The sequence below is a fragment of the Coregonus lavaretus genome (assembly GCF_964263955.1).
Source record: "Coregonus lavaretus genome assembly, contig: HAP1_SCAFFOLD_2893, whole genome shotgun sequence".
NCBI lineage: Eukaryota > Metazoa > Chordata > Actinopteri > Salmoniformes > Salmonidae > Coregonus > Coregonus lavaretus.
Genome location: NW_028162211.1, coordinates 25,321 through 43,112, shown reverse-complemented (window position 1 = coordinate 43,112; position 17,792 = coordinate 25,321). Strand labels below are relative to the sequence as shown.

The following is a 17,792-nucleotide window of genomic DNA, read 5'->3' as shown; positions in this document are numbered from 1 at the left end:
TAGAGGCTGGTGTATCTGGTAGAGGCTGGTGTATCTAGTAGAGGATAGTGTATCTGGTAGAGGCTGGTGTATCTAGTAGAGGATAGTGTATCTGGTAGAGCCTGGTAGAGGTTGGTGTATCTAGTAGAGGATAGTGTATCTGGTAGAGGCTGGTGTATCTAGTAGAGGCTGGTGTATCTAGTAGAGGCTGGTGTATCTGGTAGAGGCTGGTGTATCTGGTAGAGGCTGGTGTATCTGGTAGAGGCTGGTGTATCTGGTAGAGGATAGTGTATATGTTGTAGAGGATAGTGTATATGTTGTAGAGGATAGTGTATATGTTGTAGGGGATAGTGTATATGTTGTAGGGGATAGTGTATATGTTGTAGGGGATAGTGTATATGTTGTAGGGGATAGTGTATATGTTGTAGGGGATAGTGTATATGTTGTAGGGGATAGTGTATATGTTGTAGGGGATAGTGTATATGTTGTAGGGGATAGTGTATATGTTGTAGGGGATAGTGTATATGTTGTAGGGGATAGTGTATATGTTGTAGGGGATAGTGTATATGTTGTAGGGGATAGTGTATATGTTGTAGAGGATAGTGTATATGTTGTAGGGGACAGTGTATATGTTGTAGGGGATAGTGTATATGTTGTAGGGGATAGTGTATATGTTGTAGAGGATAGTGTATATGTTGTAGGGGATAGTGTATATGTTGTAGGGGATAGTGTATATGTTGTAGGGGATAGTGTATATGTTGTAGAGGATAGTGTATATGTTGTAGGGGATAGTGTATATGTTGTAGAGGATAGTGTATATGTTGTAGGGGATAGTGTATATGTTGTAGGCAAAAATAATGATAAAATAAAAACATAATACATTTAGAATCAAGGCATAAAATAGCAACAGTAGATAGGCTAGGTGCTAAAAGCACTTTCCAGATTAGGACTGGAAGAAAGACAGTCTGGAGAAATGGGTTTTAAGGCCCGTTTTAAAAGTTCCCATTGATGGAGTGTCTCTCAGATGGTCAGGAAGAGCGTTCCATAGGCGAGGGGCAAAGGAGCGGAAGGCTCGGTACCCCATAGTACAGAGACGTGTCTTGAGGACTTGAAGCAGTGACGAGTTGTTGGAGCGGAGAGTGCGAGGTGGCTCGTTGATAGGGGTGAGGTCCCTGATGTAGGTGGAGCGGAGAGTGCGAGGTGGCTCGTTGATAGGGGTGAGGTCCCTGATGTAGGTGGAGCGGAGAGTGCGAGGTGGCTCGTTGATAGGGGTGAGGTCCCTGATGTAGGTGGAGCGGAGAGTGCGAGGTGGCTCGTTGATAGGGGTGAGGTCCCTGATGTAGGTGGAGCGGAGAGTGCGAGGTGGCTCGTTGATAGGAGTGAGGTCCCTGATGTAGGTGGAGCGGAGAGTGCGAGGTGGCTCGTTGATAGGGGTGAGGTCCCTGATGTAGGTGGAGCGGAGAGTGCGAGGTGGCTCGTTGATAGGGGTGAGGTCCCTGATGTAGGTGGAGCGGAGAGTGCGAGGTGGCTCGTTGATAGGGGTGAGGTCCCTGATGTAGGTGGAGCGGAGAGTGCGAGGTGGCTCGTTGATAGGGGTGAGGTCCCTGATGTAGGTGGAGCGGAGAGTGCGAGGTGGCTCGTTGATAGGGGTGAGGTCCCTGATGTAGGTGGAGCGGAGAGTGCGAGGTGGCTCGTTGATAGGAGTGAGGTCCCTGATGTAGGTGGAGCGGAGAGTGCGAGGTGGCTCGTTGATAGGAGTGAGGTCCCTGATGTAGGTGGAGCGGAGAGTGCGAGGTGGCTCGTTGATAGGGGTGAGGTCCCTGATGTAGGTGGAGCGGAGAGTGCGAGGTGGCTCGTTGATAGGAGTGAGGTCCCTGATGTAGGTGGAGCGGAGAGTGCGAGGTGGCTCGTTGATAGGGGTGAGGTCCCTGATGTAGGTGGAGCGGAGAGTGCGAGGTGGCTCGTTGATAGGGGTGAGGTCCTTGATGTAGGTGGAGCGGAGAGTGCGAGGTGGCTCGTTGATAGGGGTGAGGTCCCTGATGTAGGTGGAGCGGAGAGTGCGAGGTGGCTCGTTGATAGGGGTGAGGTCCCTGATGTAGGTGGAGCGGAGAGTGCGAGGTGGCTCGTTGATAGGGGTGAGGTCCCTGATGTAGGTGGGACTCAATCCATTCAAGACTTTAAACACTAGGAGAACGATTTTAAAGTCAATCCTCTAGTTAAATAATAATAATAATAATATGCCATTTAGCAGACGCTTTTATCCCAAGCGACTTACAGTCATGCGTGCATACATTTTTGTGTATGGGTGGTCCCGGGGATCGAACCCACTACCTTGGCGTTACAAGCGCCGTGCTCTATTAGCTTGTACGGGTAACCACAGGAGTTCAGTAAGGATGGGGTTCAGTAAGGATGGGGGTGATGTGGGCTGAGTTCTTGGTCCTGGTTAGGACTCTGGCAGAACTATTCTGGAGAAGTTGTAGCCTCTGAAGTGATTTGTCTGGAAGGTCCCTGAACAGAGCTGTAGTCGATCCGGGAGAAGATGAAGGCGTGGACTAGTTTCTCTGCATCTGGCTGGGAGGGCAATGGTTTGAGCCGGGCGATGTTTCTTAGATAGAAACATGATGTTTGCGGATAAGGGCATCACAGGACAGAGAAGGATCAAAGTTGATTCCCAGGTTGGAGAGGACAAATGGATGGCTTGACCGTCAATTGTAGGGCAGATGTTTCCAACACTGGTGACCTGTTGAATAAGGGGTTGTACGTGTGAATATACGTTGTGTGTACATGCAGTATTAACTGTTTCTGTGTGGTGTGTTTAGGACGAGGGTGCGTCATATTCAGAGATCCCTATCACCCACCATGTGAAGGAGGGGTGTGAGAAGGCTGACCCGCGGCAGTTTGAGTTGCTTAAGGTCCTGGGACAGGGATCGTTCGGAAAGGTGTTTCTGGTCCGGAAAATCATGGGTCCAGACGAGGGTCAGTTATATGCAATGAAAGTCCTCAAGAAGGCTTCGTTGAAAGGTAACAGTCCAGTTATCATCTTCACATACATGTTCTCTCAGATGGTCTCTGACACTGTTCACTTCAATGCTTTATAGATGCATAGCATATCGTAGAAACTAATGGCCCTGTTTGTCTGGGATTTCATCTGTGTCTGTCTGTGTGTCTCTCTCTCTGTGTCTGTCTCTCTCTCTCTGTGTGTCTGTCTCTCTCTCTCTGTGTCTGTCTCTCTCTCTCTGTGTGTCTGTCTCTCTCTCTCTCTGTGTCTATCTCTCTCTCTCTCTCTGTATCTGTCTCTCTCTCTCTCTCTGTATCTGTCTCTCTCTCTCTCTCTCTGTGTCTGTCTCTCTCTCTCTCTCTCTGTGTCTGTCTCTCTCTCTGTATCTGTCTCTCTCTCTCTCTCTGTATCTGTCTCTCTCTCTCTCTCTCTGTATCTGTCTCTCTCTCTCTCTCTGTGTGTCTGTCTCTCTCTCTCTCTGTGTGTCTGTCTCTCTCTCTCTCTGTGTCTGTCTCTCTCTCTCTCTGTGTCTGTCTCTCTCTCTCTCTGTGTCTGTCTCTCTCTCTGTATCTGTCTCTCTCTCTCTCTCTGTATCTGTCTCTCTCTCTCTCTCTCTGTATCTGTCTCTCTCTCTCTCTCTGTGTCTGTCTCTCTCTCTCTCTGTGTCTGTCTGTCTCTCTCTCTCTGTGTCTGTCTGTCTCTCTCTCTCTGTGTCTGTCTGTCTCTCTCTCTCTGTGTCTGTCTGTCTCTCTCTCTCTGTGTCTGTCTGTCTCTCTCTCTCTGTGTCTGTCTGTCTCTCTCTCTCTGTGTCTGTCTGTCTCTCTCTCTCTCTGTGTCTGTCTGTCTGTCTCTCTCTCTCTCTGTGTCTGTCTGTCTGTCTCTCTCTCTGTGTCTGTCTGTCTCTCTCTCTGTGTCTGCCTGTCTCTCTGCCTCTCTGCCTCTGTGTGTCTGTCGGTCTCTCTCTCTGTCGGTCTCTCTGTGTTTTCATGCGTCTCTGTCTATCTGTCTGTCTCTTTGTCTGTCCATCCAGTCAGGGACAGAGTTCGCACCAAGATGGAGCGAGACATTCTAGTGGAGGTCAACCACCCCTTCATAGTCAAGTTGCACTACGGTTAGTCTCATCTTTAACCCCTGACCCTTCACCTCTACCACGTCATAGTCCAGTTTTACTACGGTTAGTCACTCTGTCCTGACTACAGAGGAGTGTGTTTAACGCCTCTCCTCTCTCAGCCTTCCAGACCGAAGGGAAGCTCTATTTAATCCTGGACTTTCTCAGGGGAGGAGACGTCTTCACGCGCTTATCCAAAGAGGTGAGACCTTTCTGTTACTCTAGTGGATTATTATTATTATTATAAATAATATCCTATGACGTGGGTTATCCAGTTTATTAGGTAAACCATCTACTACTGGTTAGGATCCCCCTTTGCCTCCAGAACAGTCAGCATTCTTCGGGGCATGGATTCTACAAGGTGTGGCGTTCAAACGTTGCTAGCGTGTGCCAGGAAAATATTCCCCACACCATTACACCACCCCCACCAGCCTTTACCGTTGACACCAGACAGGATAGGGCCATGGACTGCTTAAGCACCAGGCAACGTTTTTCCACTCCTCAGTTGTCCAGTGTTTTTTTTTTTTTCTTTTTTTTTTTTTGGGGGGAACGGATCAGCTTAATATTGCAGATAGATTGTATCTTCTATCAATGTAATTGTCTGCATCACTTCCAATCCCCCATGTTTTTTTATATTTTTTTATATATATATTCCCCTTTATTACTTTTCAACCCCACCATCCTTTCCCTACTTGGAGTAAATTAGTGAACAACAACGCCCAGGCCTCTACTTCCGGTCTATACTTACTATCTACACCTTATGGACAGAGTTAATTTTACAATAATTCTATATCTATATATATATATACATACACATATATCTATATATATATATAATATATATATATATATATATATATATATATATATATATATATATATATATATATACATATATTTATTTATTTTTTTGCTCCTGAACTTCTTCTACTCTCAACCTCTCCGATCATTTTCATGATGTCCATCCGGTTTGCTTCCAAATGCCATATCTTTCTAACTGTGCTCTTTCCCAAAAGCTCCCAACATACAACCTATATACTTATTATGGACACAGTATGCTTACATTATTAGCTATCTTTGTTATTATTTGTTGTTATTTGTTATTAGTCCCATCCTTCAACTCTATTCAATACCTCCCATCTATCTCTTAACACCATCCATATAGGATTTATATTTGCCATATATATTTCAACCATACTGTGATGCTTTACAAAAGCTCTGAACCTTTCCATCAATCATCAATCAATCAATTTTATTTTATATAGCCCTTCTTACATCAGCTAATATCTCGAAGTGCTGTACAGAAACCCAGCCTAAAACCCCAAACAGCTAGTAATGCAGGTGTAGAAGCACGGTGGCTAGGAAAAACTCCCTAGAAAGGCGAAAACCTAGGAAGAAACCTAGAGAGGAACCAGGCTATGAGGGGTGGCCAGTCCTCTTCTGGCTGTGCCGGGTGGAGATTATAACAGAACCATGCCAAGATGTTCAAAAATGTTCATAAGTGACAAGCATGGTCAAATAATAATCAGGAATAAATCTCAGTTGGCTTTTCATAGCCGATCATTAAGAGTTGAAAACAGCAGGTCTGGGACAGGTAGGGGTTCCATAACCGCAGGCAGAACAGTTTAAACTGGAATAGCAGCAAGGCCAGGCGGACTGGGGACAGCAAGGAGTCACCACGGCCGGTAGTCCCGATGTATGGTCCTAGGGCTCAGGTCTCTGTTGGCTTTTCATAGCCGATCATTAAGAGTTGAAAACAGCAGGTCTGGGACAGGTAGGGGTTTCGTAGCCGCAGGCAGAACAGTTGAAACTGGAATAGCAGCAAGGCCAGGCGGACTGGGGACAGCAAGGTGTCATCATGCCCGGTAGTCCTGACGTATGGTCCTAGGGCTCAGGTTCTCAGAGAGAAAGAGAGAACGAGAGAATTAGAGAGAGCATACTTAAATTCACACAGGACACTGGATAAGACAGGAGAAGTACTCCAGGTATAACCAACTAACCCCAGCCCCCCGACACATAAACTACTGCAGCATAAATACTGGAGGCTGAGACAGGAGCGGTCCGGAGACACTGTGGCCCCATCCGAAGAAACCCCCGGACAGGGCCAAACAGGAAGGATATAACCCCACCCACTCCGCCAAAGCACAGCCCCCGCACCACTAGAGGGATATCCCCAACCACCAACTTACAATCCTGAGACAAGGCCGAGTATAGCCCACAGAGGTCTCCACCACAGCACAAACCAAGGGGGGGGCGCCAACCCAGACAGGAAGATCACGTCAGTAACTCAACCCACTCAAGTGACGCACCCCTCCCAGGGACGGCATGAAAGAGCACCAGCAAGCCAGTGACTCAGCCCCTGCAACAGGGTTAGAGGCAGAGAACCCCAGTGGAGAGGGGAACCGGCCTGGCAGAGACAGCAAGGGCTGTTCGTTGCTCCAGCCTTTCCGTTCACCTTCACACTCCTGGGCCAGACTACACTCAATCATATGACCTACTGAAGAGATAAGTCTTCAGTAAAGACTTAATTGTTGAGACCGAGTCTGCGTCTCTCACATGGGTAGGCAGACTGTTCCATAAAAATGGAGATCTATAGGAGAAAGCCCTGCCTCCCGCTGTTTGCTTAGAAATTCTAGGGACAATTAGGAGGCCTGCGTCTTGTGACCGTAGCGTACGTATTGGTATGTACGGCAGGACCAACTCGGAAAGATAGGTAGGAGCAAGCCCATGTAACGCTTTATAGGTTAACAGTAAAACCTTGAAATCAGCCCTTGCCTTAACAGGAAGCCAGTGTAGGGAAGCTAGCACTGGAGTAATATGATCAAATTTCTTGGTTCTAGTCAGGATTCTAGCAGCCGTATTTAGCACTAACTGAAGTTTATTTAGTGCTTTATCCGGGTAGCCGGAAAATAGAGCATTGCAGTAGTCTAACCTAGAAGTAACAAATGCATGGATTAATTTTTCTGCATCATTTTTGGACAGAAAATTTCTGATTTTTGCAATGTTACGTAGATGGAAAAAAGCTGTCCTTGAAACAGTCTTGATATGTTCGTCAAAAGAGAGATCAGGGTCAAGAGTAACGCCTAGGTCCTTCAGTTTTATTTGAGACGACTTTACAACCATCAAGATGAATTGTCAGATTTAACAGAAGATCTCTTTGTTTCTTGGGACCTAGAACAAGCATCTCTGTTTTGTCCGAGTTTAAAAGTAAAAAGTTTTCAGCCATCCACTTCCTTATGTCTGAAACACAGGCTTCTAGCGAGGGCAATTTTGGGGCTTCACCATGCTTCATTGAAATGTACAGCTGTGTGTCATCCGCATAGCAGTGAAAGTTAACATTATGTTTTCGAATAACATCCCCAAGAGGTAAAATATATAGTGAAAACAATAGTGGTCCTAAAACGGAACCTTGAGGAACACCGAAATGTACAGTTGATTTGTCGGAGGACAGACCATTCACAGAAACAAACTGATATCTTTCCGACAGGTAGGATCTAAACCAGGCCAGAACTTGTCCGTGTAGACCAATTTGGGTTTCCAGTCTCTCCAAAAGAATGTGGTGATCGATGGTGTCAAAGGCAGCACTAAGGTCTAGTAGCACGAGGACAGATGCAGAGCCTCGGTCTGACGCCATTAAAAGGTCATTTACCACCTTCACAAGTGCAGTCTCAGTGCTATGATGGGGTCTAAAACCAGACTGAAGCATTTCGTATACATTGTTTGTCTTCAGAAAGGCAGTGAGTTGCTGCGCAACAGCTTTTTCTAAAATTTTTGAGAGGAATGGAAGATTCGATATAGGCCGATAGTTTTTTATATTTTCCGGGTCAAGGTTTGGCTTTTTCAAGAGAGGCTTTATCACTGCCACTTTTAGTGAGTTTGGTACACATCCGGTGGATAGAGAGCTGTTTATTATGTTCAACATAGGAGGGCCAAGCACAGGAAGCAGCTCCTTCAGCAGTTTAGCATTGCCTCTACAGATTGCGAACTAAAAATAAACATTTTTGCTAAAAGTATTATTATATTATTGATCGATTGACTATGACTTCTCAGATCACCCAGTAATGCTATCTGCAAGGTTAGTTCCAGGTAAATATTGCAATCCTTTAGCCATTCCTGGACCTGTGTCCAAAAACAAGCTACAAATGGACAGAACCAAAACAAATGATCTAATGATTCTATCTCTTCACAGCAAAATCTGCAGAGCTGGGAAGATTGTATCCCCCATATAAATAACATTCTATTGGTAGCAAGAATTTTATATAATAATTTAAATTGAAAGATTCTAATTTTTGAATCCGGTGTCGTTTTGCGTGTCAGTTCATAAACACTATGCCATGGGATCGGTACGTCAAAGATCTCTTCCCAACTATTTTGCAATCTATATGGGACTGCTGTCAATCCTTTGGTCCTTAAGTGAAACTGATATACTTTTTTATTTATCACAGTTTTCCTTAACCAATTATGTTCTTTAATGCAAGGCCGACAGACAAGTTCCTTACTTTCTCCCCCTTCAACTTTCCTCTTCCACTTTTGCGGTAAGGCTGCAATTATTTGGTTGTAATTTTGGGTAGAGCAGACATTTCCATATGTTTTTGTTAGCTGCATGTGCGACATAACTCCACCAGTCCTACCGATGATATCATTTACGAAGATTATACCTTTTTTAAACATTCTGTCAAAAAATAAAGGTTTTTTGTCAATTAGTATATTTGAATTTAACCACAATATTTGTTGCATTATTTGTTCTGTCGTTTCTGGAGGATTAAATTGAAATTGCAACCAACTTTCTATGGCTTGTTTTAGAAATAGTGACATTTGGGAGATTATTTCCTTTTCAAATAACTGAAAGTGAGAGGTTGTAATCTGAATAAAGGGAAAAAGGCCTTTCTTGAACAGTGGGTGAGACAATCTTACTAATTTGCTTGAGAACCAGTTCGGATTTAAGAATAACTTTTGGATGACTGAAGATTTTAGTGATAGGTCTAATGCTTTAATATTTAATAATTTCTGTCCTCCGAATTCATATTCATTATATAAATATGCTCTTTTAATTTTGTCTGGCTTGCCGTTCCAAATACAATTGAATATTTTTTTCTCATATAATTTAAAAAACTGTTTGCTAGGCGTAGGCAAGACCATAAGCAAATAGGTAAACTGGGATAATACTAAAGAGTTAATCAGGGTGATTTTCCCACAAATTGACAGGTATTTTCCTTTCCATGGTAGTAAGATCTTATCTATTTTTGCTAACTTTCTATTAAAATTTATTGAAGTGAGATCATTTATTTCCTTTGGGATATGTATTCCGAGTATATCCACATCACCATCAGACCATTTTATTGGTAAACTACATGGTAATGTAAAAGTTGTATTTTTTAGTGATCCAATACGTAATATAGTACATTTGTCATAATTTGGTTTTAATCCAGAGAGGTTAGAAAATGTATCTAGATCCTCTATGAGGCTGTGGAGGGATTCTAGTTGTGGATCTAAAAGAAAACATGAATCATCTGCGTACAATGACACCTTTGTTTTTAAGCCCTGTATTTCTAATCCTCTGATATTATTATTGGATCTGATTTTAATAGCTAACATCTCGATGGCCACAATAAATAGATATGCCGATAGTGGACAACCTTGTTTCACTCCTCTTGACAGTTTGAAACTTTCTGAGAAATAGCCATTATTTACTATTTTACACCTAGGGTTACTATACATGATTTTGACCCATTTTATAAGAGATTCTCCAAAATTGAAATGCTCCAGGCATTTATATATAAATTCCAGTCGAACTTTATCAAATGCCTTTTCGAAGTCTGCTATGAATAGCAGGCCTGGTTTCCCATATTTTCCATAGTGTTCTATTGTTTCCAATACTTGCCTTATATTATCTCCAATGTATCTTCCATGTAAAAAACCTGTCTGATTAGAATGAATAATATCCGACAATACCTTTTTAATTCTATGCGCTATACATTTTGCTAGGATTTTTGCATCACAACACTGAAGTGTAAGGGGCCTCCAATTTTGTAAATGGACTGGATCTTTATATTTTCCACTTGTATCCTGTTTCAGTAATAATGAGATCAGACCTTCTTCTTGAGTGTCAGATAATCTACCATTTACATAGGAGTGGTTAAAACATGCTAATAACGGTCCTCTTAGTATATCAAAAAAGGTTTGGTATACCTCGATTGGTATGCCATCCAACCCTGGAGTTTTCCCGGACTTAAAGTCTTTAATTGCATCCAGAAGTTCCTCCTCTGTAATTTCACCTTCACATGAGTCTTTCTGTGTGGCTGTTAATTTGACATTATCAATAGGAAAAAAATCTCTACAATTAGCTTCAGTTAGAGGAGATGGAGGCGACTGAAAAGAAAACATATGCTTAAAATACTTTGTTTCTTCCTTCAAAATATCATTAGGTGAATTATGGGTGACTCCGTCAATTGTAACCAGTTTCATTAAGTTATTTTTGGTAGCATTCCTATGTTGAAGATTAAAAAAGAATTTTGTGCATTTTTCCCCATATTCCATCCAGTTTGCTTTATTTTTATAATATATTACACTTGATCTTTCTTGAATAAGTTTTTCCATTTCTTTTTGTTTTTCCTCTAATTTAATCTGAGCCTCTATGTTACAGTTTTTATTGCCATCTATCTGTTCTGTTAGACTTTCTATTTCCTTTCTTAGTATAAACTCTTTTGACCTAAATTGCTTTTGTTTTCGAGATGAGTACTGAATTGCATGGCCTCTAAAGGCACATTTAAAGGTGTCCCATACAATAAGGGGATTCGCTGTACCTATGTTATGTTGGAAAAAGTCAGTTATAAATTCCTTTGTTCTAATTATAAATAAATTATCATCTAATAGGCTTTGATTAAATTTCCAATATCCTCGCCCACGTGGAAATTCAGTCAGAGTAATGTATATGCCTATTATATGATGGTCCGACCGCATTCTGTCCCCTATCAACACTTTTTTTACTTTTGGTGCCAACGAGAATGAGATAAGAAAGAAGTCAAGACGACTAGCTTGATTCAGTCTCCGCCATGTATATCTCACTAGATCAGCATATTTAAGCCTCCATATATCTACTAGTTCTAATGTATCCATGACATTCACAATTTCCTTAAGAGCATGTGGGTGATTGTTTGTGGTGTGATTTCCTTTTCGGTCCATTGAGCTATTTAAAACAGTATTATAATCCCCCACCATAATAATATTGTCTTGAGTTGCTTGCAGGCTTGATAATTTATTATATATATTGTCAAAGAATTGTGGATCATCATTATTTGGTCCGTAAAGGTTAATGAGCCATATCTGTTTATGGTCCAATACCATATTTAAAATAATCCATCTACCTTGCGTATCTATTTGGACAATTTGCACATTCGGATCGAAATTACTATTAATTAATATCATCACCCCTTTTGAATTTCTTTGCCCATGGGAGAAGTATATTTCCCCCCCCCATTCTTTTTTCCACGCTACTTCATCTCGAATTGTTGAATGAGTTTCCTGTATACAATAGATATTATATTCCTTCTCTTTGAGCCATGTAAATATTGTTCTTCTTTTGTTATTATCAGCTAAGCCATTACAATTATAACTGGCTATACTTATTTCACCATACACCATAATGAGATACAAGTTTCAAGTCTATTTATCATTATATATGTTTGTAAATTTACCAATAAAAAATAGCGTAATGATTGAGTGTCCATATAGCTGTACCGTGATATTTGCATTGCTACGGAGTAACCCTTCAATTGTTCTCCACTAATTCCCCCGCTAAAGCCCCTCCCCATCCCAAGTTGAGCCGTCATCCCAGTGATCAGCATCCCCCCCCCGTCCCTCCGGATCCCTAAGGCCCCGAGAGGCCAGGACCCATCCATCGAAAACAGCACACAGTGCCACCCACAAAACAGAAGCAGGTTAACCGCCAAAAGCATTTCCAATGCTTTCACCTCTATATATATATATATATATATATATATATCTATATAACTATTTTTTTATTTTTTATTATGCATATCCTATTTTCCATCATTATCAATTAATATGCGTAATAATGTCGGCAGTTCACGCATAGGATTCTAACATATAACCAGGATTGCCATTGTATTACATTTAATTCATTGACAAGCAATTATTATCCTAGCTTATTATTATCCAGTTGTCCAGTGTTGGTGATCGCTTGCCAACTGGAGCCGCTTCTTCTTGTGTTTAGCTGATAGGAGTGGAACCCGGTGTGGTCGTCTGCTGCAATATCCCATCTGTGATAAGGACCAACGAGTTGTGCATTCCGAGATGCCGTTCTGCACACCACTGTTGTACTGCGCCGTTATGTGCCTGTTTGTGGCCCGCCTGTTAGCTTGCACGATTCTTGCCATTCTCCTTCGACCTCTGTCATCAACGAGCTGTTTTCGCCCACAGGACTGCCGCTGACTAGATGTTTTTTGTTTGTCGCACCATTCTCGGTAAACCCTAGGTACTGTTGTGTGTGAAAAGGCTAAGAGGCCGGCCGTTTCTGAGATACGGCGCTCCTGGCACCAACGATCATACCACGCTCAAAGTCGCTTAGGTCACTTGTTTTTCCCATTCTAACGTTCAATCGAACAGTGACTGAATGCCTCGATGCCGGCCTGCCTGATTTATATAGCAAGCCACGTGACTCAGTCTGTAGGAGCAAACCATTATCATGAACGGGGTGGTGTACCTAATAAACTGACCACTGCATGTATAATGATAAATAATATTTATGTGTATTTAAATGTGTAAATAGTATTATTAAGTTAATATAATGTATATAATATTGTTTTATGAGTAGCTCTGTTAACTGTATTTAGTAATATGATGTTATAATGTTGTATAATGAGTTGTGTTGCCTGTGACCCTTCCCTTCGAGGCCAGAACAGACAGTAAATGTGTCCAGTTCTCACTAGGTTATGTTTACAGAGGAAGATGTCAAATTCTACCTAGCAGAGCTGGCTCTGGCCCTCGACCACCTGCACCATCTGGGCATAGTTTACAGAGACCTCAAACCAGAGAAGTATGTATCTTAACCTCTGACCCCTAACCCCTACACCACCACCTGGGCATAGTTTACAGAGACATATGTACCCTAACCCCTAACCCCTAAACCACCACCTGGGCATAGTTTACAGAGACATATGTACCCTAACCTCTGACCCCTAACCCCTACACCACCACCTGGGCATAGTTTACAGAGACATATGTACCCTAACCTCTGACCCCTAACCCCTACACCACCACCTGGGCATAGTTTACAGAGACATATGTATCTTAACCTCTGACCCCTAACCCCTACACCACCACCTGGGCATAGTTTACAGAGACATATGTATCTTAACCTCTGACCCCTAACCCCTACACCACCACCTGGGCATAGTTTACAGAGACATGACCCCTAACCCCTACACCACCACCTGGGCATAGTTTACAGAGACATGACCCCTAACCCCTACACCACCATCTGGGCATAGTTTACAGAGACATATGTACCCTAACCTCTGACCCCTAACCCCCCCTAGTCTTTCTGCCTCTAGTGATGTAAACTCTAATCTATATGGTTGGGGTGTTGCTAGTAGTGGTTTAGGGTATTTGGGGTGTTGCTAGTGATGGATCAGGGTGTTTGGGGTGTTGCTGGTGATGGGTTAGGGTGTTGCTAGTGGTTGGGTTAGGGTGTTGCTAGTGATTGGGTTAGGGTATTTTGGTTGTTATTGATTGGGTTACGGTGTTGCTAGTGATGGGTTAGGGTGGTTGGGGTGTTGCTAGTGATGGGTTGGGGTGTTGCTAGTGATGGATTAGGGTGTTGCTAGTGATGGGTTGGGGTGTTGCTAGTTATGGGTTGGGGTGTTGCTAGTTATGGGTTAGGGTGGTTGGGGTGTTGCTTGTGATGGGTTGGGGTGTTTGGGGTGTTGCTAGTGATGGGTTAGGGTGTTGCTAGTGGTTGGGTTAGGGTGTTGCTAGTGATGGGTTAGGGTGTTGCTAGTGGTTGGGTTAGGGAGTTGCTAGTGATGGGTTAGGGTGTTGCTAGTGATGGGTTAGGGTGTTGCTAGTGGTTGGGTTAGGGTGTTGCTAGTGATGGGTTAGGGGTGTTGGGGTGTTGCTAGTGATTTGGTTTGGGGTGTTGCTAGTGATGTGTTTGGGGTGTTGCTAGTGATGGGTTAGGGGTGTTGGGGTGTTGCTAGTGATGGGTTAGGGGTGTTGCTAGTGATGGGTTAGGGTGTTGGGGTGTTGCTAGTGATGTGTTTGGGGTGTTGCTAGTGATGGGTTAGGGTGGTTGGGGTGTTGCTAGTGATGGGTTAGGGGTGGTTAGGGGTGTTGCTAGTGATGGGTTAGGGTGGTTGGGGTGTTGCTAGTGATGGGTTAGGGGTGTTGGGGTGTTGCTAGTGATGGGTTAGGGTGGTTGGGGTGTTGCGTCGTCCTCTGTAGCTCAGCACGGCGCTTGTAACGCCAAGGTAGTGGGTTCGATCCCCGGGACCACCCATACACAAAAAAATGTATGCACGCATGACTGTAATTATTATTATTATTATATTATTATGGGTTAGGGTGGTTGGGGTGTTGCTAGTGATGGGTTAGGGGTGGTTGCTAGTGATGGGTTAGGGTGTTGGAGTGTTGCTAGTGATGTGTTTGGGGTGTTGGGGTGTTGCTAGTGATGGGTTAGGGTGGTTGCTAGTGATGGGTTAGGGTGGTTGCTAGTGATGGGTTAGGGTGGTTGCTAGTGATGGGTTAGGGTGTTGGGGTGTTGCTAGTGATGTGTTTGGGGTGTTGGGGTGTTGCTAGTGATGGGTTAGGGTGGTTGGGGTGTTGCTAGTGATGGGTTAGGGTGGTTGGGGTGTTGCTAGTGATGGGTTAGGGTGTTGGGGTGTTGCTAGTGATGTGTTTGGGGTGTTGGGGTGTTGCTAGTGATGTGTTAGGGGTGTTGCTAGTGATGTGTTAGGGGTGTTGCTAGTGATGTGGTTGGGGTGTTGCTAGTGATTTGGTTGGGGTGTTGCTAGTGATGTGGTTGGGGTGTTGCTAGTGATGGGTTAGGGTGTTGGGGTGTTGCTAGTGATGGGTTAGGGTGGTTGGGGTGTTGCTAGTATTGGGTTAGGGTGGTTGGGGTGTTGCTAGTGATGGGTTAGGGTGGTTGGGGTGTTGCTAGTGATGGGTTAGGGTGGTTGGGGTGTTGCTAGTGATGGGTTAGGGTGTTGGGGTGTTGCTAGTGATGTGTTTGGGGTGTTGGGGTGTTGCTAGTGATGTGTTAGGGGTGTTGCTAGTGATGTGTTAGGGGTGTTGCTAGTGATGTGGTTGGGGTGTTGCTAGTGATTTGGTTGGGGTGTTGCTAGTGATGTGGTTGGGGTGTTGCTAGTGATGGGTTAGGGTGTTGGGGTGTTGCTAGTGATGGGTTAGGGTGGTTGGGGTGTTGCTAGTGATGGGTTAGGGTGGTTAAGGGTGTTGCTAGTGATGGGTTGGGGTGTTGCTAGTTTTGTGGTTGGGGTGTTGCTAGTGAAGGTTAGGGTGTTGGGGTGTTGCTAGTGATGGGTTAGGGTGGTTGGGGTGTTGCTAGTGATGGGTTAGGGTGGATGGGGTGTTGCTAGTGATGGGTTAGGGGTGTTGCTAGTGATGGGTTAGGGGTGTTGCTAGTGATGGGTTAGGGTGGTTGGGGTGTTGCTAGTGATGGGTTAGGGTGGTTGGGGTGTTGCTAGTGATGGGTTAGGGGTGTTGGGGTGTTGCTAGTGATAGGTTAGGGTGTTGCTAGTGATGGGTTAGGGTGGTTGGCGTGTTGCTAGTAATGTGTTTGGGGTGTTGGGGTGTTGCTAGTGATGGGTTGGGGTGTTGCTAGTGATGGGTTAGGGTGGTTGGGGTGTTGCTAGTGATGGGTTAGGGTGTTGCTAGTGATGTGTTTGGGGTGTTGGGGTGTTGCTAGTGATGTGTTAGGGGTGTTGCTTGTGATGTGGTTGGGGTGTTGCTAGTGATGGGTTGGGGTGTTGCTAGTGATGTGGTTGGGGTGTTGCTAGTGATGGGTTAGGGTGTTGGGGTGTTGCTAGTGATGGGTTAGGGGTGTTGGGGTGTTGCTAGTGATAGGTTAGGGTGTTGCTAGTGATGGGTTAGGGTGTTTGGGGTGTTGCTAGTGATGGGTTAGGGTGGTTGGGGTGTTGCTAGTGATGGGTTAGGGGTGGTTAGGGGTGTTGCTAGTGATGGGTTAGGGTGGTTGGGGTGTTGCTAGTGATGGGTTAGGGTGGTTGGGGTGTTGCTAGTGATGGGTTAGGGGTGGTTAGGGTGTTGCTAGTGATGTGTTTGGGGTGTTGCTAGTGATGGGTTAGGGTGGTTGGGGTGTTGCTAGTGATGGGTTAGGGTGGTTGGGGTGTTGCTAGGGATGGGTTGGGGTGTTGCTAGTGATGGGTTAGGGGTGGTTAGGGTGTTTCAAGTGATGGGTTAGGGTGGTTGGGGTGTTGCTAGTGATGGGTTGGGGTGTTGGGGTGTTGCTAGTGATGGGTTGGGGTGTTGCTAGTGATGGGTTAGGGGTTGTTGGGGTGTTGCTAGTGATGGGTTAGGGTGGTTGGGGTGTTGCTAGTGATGGGTTAGGGTGGTTAAGGGTGTTGCTAGTGATGGGTTGGGGTGTTGCTAGTTTTGTGGTTGGGGTGTTGCTAGTGAAGGTTAGGGTGTTGGGGTGTTGCTAGTGATGGGTTAGGGTGGTTGGGGTGTTGCTAGTGATGGGTTAGGGTGGTTGGGGTGTTGCTAGTGATGGGTTAGGGGTGTTGCTAGTGATGGGTTAGGGGTGTTGCTAGTGATGGGTTAGGGTGGTTGGGGTGTTGCTAGTGATGGGTTAGGGGTGTTGGGGTGTTGCTAGTGATAGGTTAGGGTGTTGCTAGTGATGGGTTAGGGTGGTTGGCGTGTTGCTAGTGATGTGTTTGGGGTGTTGGGGTGTTGCTAGTGATGGGTTGGGGTGTTGCTAGTGATGGGTTAGGGTGGTTGGGGTGTTGCTAGTGATGGGTTAGGGTGTTGCTAGTGATGTTTTTGGGGTGTTGGGGTGTTGCTAGTGATGTGTTAGGGGTGTTGCTTGTGATGTGGTTGGGGTGTTGCTAGTGATGGGTTGGGGTGTTGCTAGTGATGTGGTTGGGGTGTTGCTAGTGATGGGTTAGGGTGTTGGGGTGTTGCTAGTGATGGGTTAGGGGTGTTGGGGTGTTGCTAGTGATAGGTTAGGGTGTTGCTAGTGATGGGTTAGGGTGGTTGGGGTGTTGCTAGTGATGGGTTAGGGGTGTTGCTAGTGATGGGTTAGGGTGGTTGGGGTGTTGCTAGTGATGGGTTAGGGTGGTTGGGGTGTTGCTAGTGATGGGTTAGGCGTGGTTAGGGTGTTGCTAGTGATGTGTTTGGGGTGTTGCTAGTGATGGGTTAGGGTGGTTGGGGTGTTGCTAGTGATGGGTTAGGGTGGTTGGGGTGTTGCTAGGGATGGGTTGGGGTGTTGCTAGTGATGGGTTAGGGGTGGTTAGGGTGTTTCAAGTGATGGGTTAGGGTGGTTGGGGTGTTGCTAGTGATGGGTTGGGGTGTTGGGGTGTTGCTAGTGATGGGTTGGGGTGTTGCTAGTGATGGGTTAGGGGTTGTTGGGGTGTTGCTATTGATGGGTTAGGGGTGTTGGGGTGTTGCTAGTGATGGGTTAGGGTGGTTGGGGTGTTGCTAGTGATGGGTTAGGGG

At 44.9% G+C, this 17,792-nt stretch overlaps 1 protein-coding gene across 1 annotated transcript in view; it reads left to right on the top strand.

The window, feature by feature from the left end:
* Positions 1 to 17,792, top strand: part of LOC311119459 (ribosomal protein S6 kinase alpha-6-like) — a gene marked incomplete at its 3' end in the record, with an annotated part of 55,850 nt that overhangs the window by 13,821 nt on the left and 24,237 nt on the right. Inside the window, exons 3-6 of the mRNA XM_084194147.1 lie at positions 2,799 to 3,000; positions 4,008 to 4,088; positions 4,208 to 4,287; positions 13,034 to 13,140. Coding sequence (XP_084050273.1) covers positions 2,799 to 3,000; positions 4,008 to 4,088; positions 4,208 to 4,287; positions 13,034 to 13,140 — 470 coding nt within the window. The remainder of the gene's footprint in view (positions 1 to 2,798; positions 3,001 to 4,007; positions 4,089 to 4,207; positions 4,288 to 13,033; positions 13,141 to 17,792) is intronic.